Source organism: Helianthus annuus, chromosome 11, assembly GCF_002127325.2.
Source record: "Helianthus annuus cultivar XRQ/B chromosome 11, HanXRQr2.0-SUNRISE, whole genome shotgun sequence".
In the NCBI taxonomy this organism is placed as follows: domain Eukaryota; kingdom Viridiplantae; phylum Streptophyta; class Magnoliopsida; order Asterales; family Asteraceae; genus Helianthus; species Helianthus annuus.
Window position 1 is genome coordinate 76,818,772 of NC_035443.2, and position 8,420 is coordinate 76,827,191.

Sequence of the window (8,420 nt, forward strand, 5' to 3'; positions counted from 1 at the left end):
CACGGAACAGGTGCATTGATGTTGTTGTTTGCTTGGTTTAACTGGGTAACTAGGTTCGGGAGTACAGCAGCGATTTGTTGAGTGATCAAGGCTGCCATTGCGGCGTCTTGAGTTTGATCACGTCGAGGAGGCATCTAAAAGAGAAGGGAACACAAGGAAATGTGTGAGACTGACATAGAACAATCAAAAGGAGTATTGAAAACATCGACAAAACGAAGGAAGGTGGTCATTTGTTTGTTACTTAAAACAAACAAACAACACAGTGACTAATCAAAGTAAAGAGGTCTACATAATGCATAATGAAGACATGCTTTAGCCTATAAGTGGACACTCACCCCAAGAGTTCCCAGGTAAGAGTGACTGGTCCGATTATGTGGATTTGTATGAACACTCTAGCCTTAGACAGAAAACTCAGGGTACAGGCACCCACCCTTCCGGATTGCATGTGTTCACATTATTAAGACTCAAACCTTGACGAGATTTGAAAACTTTAAAGGCGTAAAGCCTAAAAACTAATCATCTAAGGATAGATGATCGATTTTCAAATGGAATTGAGATTTGTGTACTTGTTTTGGTAATCACCTAAGGATAGGTGGTAGTATTGTTATAAGATCTAAACACAAGGTAACTTGTGTTAGGGTCCTAGGAAGGTTATAGTCTAGGTCAAAAATTTTACTGATAACCTAATTCCCTATAACCTGGCTCTGATACCAACTCTTCTGTCACACCCCGACCACGTAAAACAACAAATCATGGCGGAAACGTCGGGGAGTGTTGTAACAGAATCATTGTTTCACAACACATGGAATATAGAATATTGTTTTATTACATAATAAGTTACATTGTCTTGGAATTTGATCAACAAACAGTACAATTGCCGTTCATGTTTTTATAATTACTAAGTCCCATGTCCACCCTATGTAAAGCAATCAACAGTCGTCACGAAATAAAACCTGAAACATATGTGAAAGTAAATAAGTCAGCATAAAAATGCCTGTGAGTAACATAGGTTTTGTGAATTAGATTCATGGCTTTGGATCATATAAGAAAAGATTATATGTTTATAAAAGTAGCCATGAATCCTTGATAAAAGTTTGGTTTCTAGAACACTTTGCAGTGATATAAAAGTTGTAGTATACATAAAAATATACCTTGGTTTTAAGAAAGTCGGATAAGTAATATGTTAAAATAAATTTTAGTTTCAAAACAGTTAAACAGATAGTATATCAAATTTACTTTAGTTGTTAAAATAATAGTTTTCGGTAGTATATCACAAGTATGCTTTGGTTTTGTAAATAACATATCAACTATGTTTTAGTAAATAACAAAATATATGTAGGATTTGTACATAGTAAATCAAATTATACTTTAGTAAATAATATCACGTTGGTAGTATGTTGTAGGACCGTATTTGACAGTCAATTGAGTCAATTCGAGCTAGCAACTACCAAAAATGCAGTGGAAATACAAATCGGCATGAATCAGGTGTAGAAACAGAAGGAATTCACTTTAAAACAGTTTTCTCATTCAATCTTCACAAAATACACGGGCAGCAGTTCGGCAACACGGGAGACATGAACGTACAAAATGAGAAAACAACTTGGGTATTTATAGGGGAGATGGTTTCGCTTATGTGAACATGTCCATATGAGCGAAACCTTAAGCTTGGGGTTTCGCTCATATGACACATGTCCATAAAAGCGGAACCTCAACATGAAAACCAAACATTTACACTTTCAACCCCTATACAATACATAATTAACCAAACTTGACCCTATACATTGATCAACTAAGACTAAGACGCAGGCTTTAGACATTCGTGCACCAACAAACTCCCCCTTGGATACAGCCGCAGTCTTCAGTCTTGGTCTTGGGTCATCACAACGACTTGAACTTTTCTTCGTGCTGCTTAGGCTTCCTCCTAAGAGCATTCCTTATCATGTCGTTCTATTTCTTTCTTGCTTTATCTTCTTCAGCTTGAATATGCATCCATTTGCCTCTGTTCTCATCAAGCTTTTGACGTTCACGAGCAGCTTTCCTTTTCATTTTCTCCTCGAGCGACCACCATGCTGACTTCCATTTACTTTCAGAGTTGATACTTTTCTGAAAGCAAAGGGTTACAACTCGCTGCAATTGCATGGCCTGCTCTCTGTCCTCTTGCTGATAGTGAATTTTGTTTATGAAAAGACATTCTATATCCTTTGTAGAGCAATTCACAAGCCACATAGGATCATATACATGAATCTCTCTCAATTCTCCACCTGCTCTGTAAGTAATCACTGCTTCAGTAGTAATACAACTATAAACCCAGCCCATGAAGCCTTTGTAAAACTCTTGCTCCATTGGAGGAACTTGTATAGTCTTCATCGTTTTCGGCCTTTTCACATTCAGAATCGTTTCTTCAACTCATGTCACTGGATCTCTTCTTGTAACTCTTTTCGGATAGTGTGGCTTCTAGTGCTTGAAGTCTCTCAACGCCTCAAACTTTATCAATCCCCACATAGCAATATCGTTCGTCCTGACATTATATCCCAAAGTTCTAACCTTTGACAATTCATCCACATCCCACCATGGAAGTGACATAATATCATTTAACTTTTCAAAATACTGCACGCCACATTCTCTTCTTATCGCATACGCATTAACTTGAGGTAAGAATCCCCAACTGATAGTGTCACCGATAGATACGCTTCTATCACGTTGATAATACTTCAAAGGCCGTTTAAACTTCCTCTCGTGACTAACTTTGAACCATTTCTTTCGTTCTTCCTTTGCCATATCTTTCTGAGTGCCATCAAAGTTTTTATCTTTCAGAATTTCAGCAACTTTCCTTCGCAACTCATCACGATTCTCCTCAGTAAAGAATTCCATTAACGTTGGCAACTGTGAGGTATCTTCATTAACGCTTTCATCATCTGTCCAGTCTTCGACTTCAACTCTATCATATAAATCAGCATCTTCAACATACTTATACTCGTAATCACGCTGCTGATTGATATCAAATGCATTCAATTCTTCTTCAAAGTCGAATTTAAAGTCAGGATCCATCACACGACTCATTTCCTTAATTGCTTCCAACGTGTAAGTATGGAAATGCTCTCCTTCTTCACGATAAGTATCTAACCTCAAGATCAATTTCTCTGCTTGTTGAACATTCTCTGCATCACCTGACTCCCCCTGTCTATCAGCTCCCCTGATTCTTCGTTCATAGTGTCGTTCATCAAGTTATCAACATTCTGTTCATCAGAAGCTTCAGTAACTTTCAATCCTGTACCACCCTGAGCATCATCATCATCATCGTCTTTACCTGAACCATGACTGCTCGTAGAGTATACTTTCTCATTTTTGACATCTTCCTCTTCATCCTCCTCTTCTTCATCATCCTCATCACTATCACCCATTAACTCTTCAAGAGGAGTATAATCCTCAAACAGACCAGAAACTGCAGAGATAGGCTCGGGATTTTCAACCACCATTGAAGGAACAATCGATCTTTCTGTCACTGTAGAACTTCCTTCAACGCCTTTGCCTTTGTCTTTCATTTGTTCATCTATTTTGGCTTGACGTTCAGCTCTGAGCTCTTCAACTTGCAGCTCTTCAAACTTTTGCTCTACAGATGTTCCGAGCATGATTTCAACTACTTTATTCAGCATATAGAACTCATGATCTCTTAACGCTTTAGCTGCTTCAAATTCTTTGTTCTTCAATTTGAAATACTCATTTTGCTCATCTCGTCGAGCCTTTTCTTCTTCCAGCTCAGCAATTTTTACCTTCAAAATGTCTATCTCTGACTGATCAGAATCAATCTTTTTCACCAACTCTTTATTATCAATCTCCAACTTCTTCACACGCATTTCTAGAATTGTCTCCCGATCAGACACCTTCTTATTTTCAGCGGCTAATTTCTTGTTTTCCACTAACACTTCATCCATCATTTTCTCCAACTTCAACACTTGTTCATTGTTCTCAAAACCGAAGTCTCCGATGTCTTCAAGATTATCATGAGGAGTATAAAGACCTTTGGTAGAAGAACCAGGTTGCATTTGGGTGAGTGGAGGGGTCTGAAAGAGTTCTTGCGAGGTGAAAAGAGTTTGTTGTGGTAGAGGTGAATGATGTAGTGGTGATGGTTGTCTTGGAGGTGTTGGTTGTTTAGGTGGTGACGATTGCTGTGGTGGTGTAGGTTGTCGGGGTGGTGATTGGATTGGTGATTGTGGTGGTGTTGGTTCATGTGGTGGTGTAGGTGGCTTCCTAGTTTCTTTGGTTTGTTTCTTCTTTAGCACAATCTTCGGTTTTGATATCTTTGGTGTGGCTTTGCGAATCTTTGGAGAAACTACTTTCTTTCGAGCTCCGGCTTTCTTTCTGCTGCCTTGAGGAGATTGTGACACTGAAACGTGTTCTGGAGAAGGCACATAAACTTCATCATCGTCCTTTACCTGTCTTTTTCTCTTTCTTAACAACTTTTCTTGTTCTATTTCTTCCTGAACTCTTCGTAAACGTTCAGTTTCATCAATTTCATCATCTGAAGAGCTTGAGGAGCTTGTAGTATCTTTATCCACATCATCTCCCTCAATATCATCAACCACCTTTTCTTTTTCGTTCTGTGCTTCAACATTAACAACTTTATCAACATCAAACAAATCATCAACATTAAATGGATCATCTTCCACAACTACTACTGTTTCCTTTTCCACAGTGACCACCTGTTCATCTTCTTCAGGTTCATCGATCAAAGACGTTTTAGCAGCTTTCTTTTGCTTCTTCTTTGGTTGTGAAGAAGATCCTTCATCCTTTTTAACAATAGGAGTGGCCTTTCTGCGTCTTCTCCCAGTTTCTTTCACATACCACTCATTCTTTGTGTTTTTGAAATCTTCAAGAACTTTCAACTCTTCAGCATATGCCGCTTCTTTCATTTGCCGCTTCTTTCATTTCAGCTTCATTTCTCCAGTTCTGGTGATCAACTGGATCTGGATCGACGTAGTTTGCATCTTTTATGAAACCAAAGAATTCTGCACTAACTTTCGGTTCAGGGTGGTTCGGGTGATATCTCACAAGCTGTTTGATTGTAACTTCGTTCATATGTGATTGCACCAACAAATCATCCTTTATATTTTTGTCAATCTCAGGATACGCGTGATCAATCAACATCTGCACGAACCTCGGATACGTCCAGGTCTTGCTCTTTGATGTAATATTCTCTGCCATGTAATGAAACACAATATGCGAAAAGTTGTATTTCTTGTTTAGCACTAAAGCAGTAACCATATTCATTTGATAGTCACGCATCGCATCATAACCTCCTTTTGTATGACTCAAAAACATCAATACACAGTGAATCAGGAACTTATATGGCTTTGTAAACTTTGACTCCAAATAATTTCCAGCATTCAAAGCTCCCTGATATCCCATTCTTAAGATGCAGCCTTTCACCATTCTTTCCGGAAATCTCGTTGGCGAATCTGTCTCATCTGGAAAGTTAATAACTTCACGAATAAGAGCTTCGGTGACTAGAATCTTCTCCATCTTGCCATCCACCTCAACAATTGACGAAATAACTTTGTTCTGATCATCATAGCTGGCATTCTTCCAGAAACGTTCAATGTGAGATTTGTATAATGGTCGTTGATCAGTTAATGCCTTCTGAATGGGAATATGACCCATGAATTCCAAGATGCCACAGAAATTTGCCAACTCTGGGTATTTCTGAATATCCAAATCACAACAACTGTTGTAAAGAGGATCAAACACAACACTAGAACCCTGCAAATCACAATCACATACACTGAATCAGAATTACTTAGAAAAGTTTCAAATGTCACAATTTTACATGTGAAAACACACAAAGCACAATGAGCGAAAGCACAAGTCTACACTTATGAGCGGAACTACAATATGCTCTTATGAGCGGAACCTTTGATGTACACATAAGCGGAATATCATGATGTACCGATAAGCGAAACCACAGGATGTTCAAATGAGCGGAACCACAGACAACCCTAAAAATGAAATCATCAACAGACACTCAAAAACTGATCAAATCTCAAAATTGAACCTATTATCTTGTTAAAATGACAATTCCGACACTTGGGGTTTGTTTTGATTTTACTTTTGATCTATTAAACTCTATAGATCTAAGACTGTACTACCCGGACATCAACAAACATCAACAAATAACATATTTGAAACAATCAACACTCAAAGATGTAATCTAGACATCAAACCGACTGCACAGGTTTATTTTCAAGTGTCCATTTGACAGTTAAAGCCCTAAATCTAAGTTTCGTTCAACAAACATGGACGACAGTTCAAAATAAGCATGATATTGAACAAATTAGGCCTCAAACTACCTTGCCCATGATTGGTTATTATAATAATCAACAAGATCTGTGAAAAATTGGGCAGCACTTCGCCTGAAAATGGACGTTTTAGGGTTTCGCTTCAAGTTCGCCAGAGAAGAAGACGTATGAGCGAAAGGGGTGAAAATGACAAAAGAGCGGAACCCTCTTGCTTAAATAGTTGGACAGGTTTCGCTCTTACGACCAATGACAAATGAGCGAAACCTAAAGAGACATACAAGCGAAACCTCATGAAGCATTTATGAGCGAACCATGGTTTAAGTGACATAAAAGCGAAACCACTTTTAGGTGACACATAAGCGAAACCATGATGTTGTTTTCAAAAATTTAACTTTTTAACACTTTTCAGATTAACCACCGTCACACCCAGTTAACCAAGTCCAAGTCAATGACCTTGGTCAACTGCTTGGCCCACCAAGTCCAAGTTAATGACCTTGGTTGACCGAGTTATGAAGTACGCAGTATTTTCATTCTGAAAATAGTTCAAATAAATGAACTTTTGAACATTTTGAACTTTCAAACACTTTTTAACTGACAAACACTGTACCAATCATTGTTCTGCATCACCAGCTTACCCAGCCCTCATCAAACACTGACATGATCTGCACTAAGCTTTGATCTTCCGATTCCCAATGTCAGTTGTCGAAAATAAAATGAGAAACTAAAATCTTTTTGGATTTTTAACTGGATACACTAGAATCTGTACACACAATATTTTTGTGAGTGTGTTAGGGGATCATATCAGCTGCCTACTAGACACTAGCACCGTTAAGCTATATTTCATTTTAAGCATTAAACAATTCGCGTAGATTGCCGATATACTGATCCTCTTAAATTCTCACAAAACTTTCATTCTGTTCAGGATACAGGATTAGTGTTTTAGGACTTAACCATCTACATGTGTCCCACCTCAGTATATACTCCCGTATCCAGACCCCAGTATTCAGTCTTACAGGTGAGTATACCACAGTTGATATCTGTTCAGGGGTAGGTGCGAGGACCGTGAGAGCTCAGGTCGATACTTCCGTATACGCAGAGAGATGACGGCTTCGACTTTAAGGTGTGTCCCCTTTAGAGGATCTTTTGTTTTCAACAGCAGCAACTATCAATTTTATTGTTTCATCAGCATGCTGAGGGCGAGCTTATATTTCAAAGCTATTTGCAGAAAGTATTATCCGGGGACTAGGTCAGTATTTCCATACAGCAGAAGTCCAGGGATAATACCCCAGATATCACTGAGCATAAAGACCTAGTATCTCAGAATACGGGATCCTTCAAACAGGATTTCAGGGGTTACCTATATATCCTGGAGGTGTTCCCCACGTAGACGCAAGTGAAATTTTATGTTTATATCCCAAACAGATCTACTAATTTTGTGAAGACCTACCGGCACATCTTTAGCGAGACTGCTTAATTGCATTTTACATTACAATTCTTTAGCATGATGCGTCCGTCTAGCTGATGTACTATCATTTCCCCTATTCTACACAACTTTTTTTGAATTTTTTAATGTTTTTGGATTTTTGAATTTTATCATGTTTTTGTATTTTTCTGCGAATTTCTCCCCCTAAAACTAAAACATATTTTTGTGTTTATGTTTTTATCGAAAAGCAGAAAATAAACTCTACAAACAAAAATTGACAACACGACAAAGGTTCACGTCAGATCGCCGCGCAAATCGGCTTCACATTCAAATTAACCCTCCCAGATTGCAGATTTTTCATCCCGTTTAACCTTAAAAGATAATAGAATCTCTTTTTATCAAAAGGTTTAGTATAGAAATCCGCTTTCTGATCATCGGTGTGCAAGTGTTCAATCCAAATTAACTTTTTCTCGTGACAATCACGGATAAAGTGGTGATGGATCTCAATGTGTTTAGTTTTTGAATGGTGAACCGGATTTTTAGTTATGTTGATAGCTGCTTCATTGTCCACGTAGATAGGTGTATCTATGAACTGCAAACCGAAGTCTCGCATCTGCTGTTGGATCCAAAGGATCTGCGAGCAACAGCTGGAGGCTGAAACGTATTCAGCCTCGCATGTAGAGAGCGCTACGGCGGTTTGTTTC

At 38.4% G+C, this 8,420-nt stretch overlaps 1 protein-coding gene across 1 annotated transcript; it reads right to left on the reverse strand.

The window, feature by feature from the left end:
- Positions 1–3,131: 3,131 nt before the first annotated feature.
- Positions 3,132–5,262, reverse strand: LOC110888359 (glutamic acid-rich protein-like). Its single transcript, XM_022135889.2, has 2 exons — positions 4,915–5,262; positions 3,132–4,850 (listed from the first exon to the last, which is right to left on the reverse strand). Exons 1-2 carry the CDS (start codon positions 5,260–5,262, stop codon positions 3,132–3,134), a joined length of 2,067 nt encoding a protein of 688 aa, XP_021991581.2.
- Between the last annotated feature and the right edge of the window lie 3,158 nt (positions 5,263–8,420).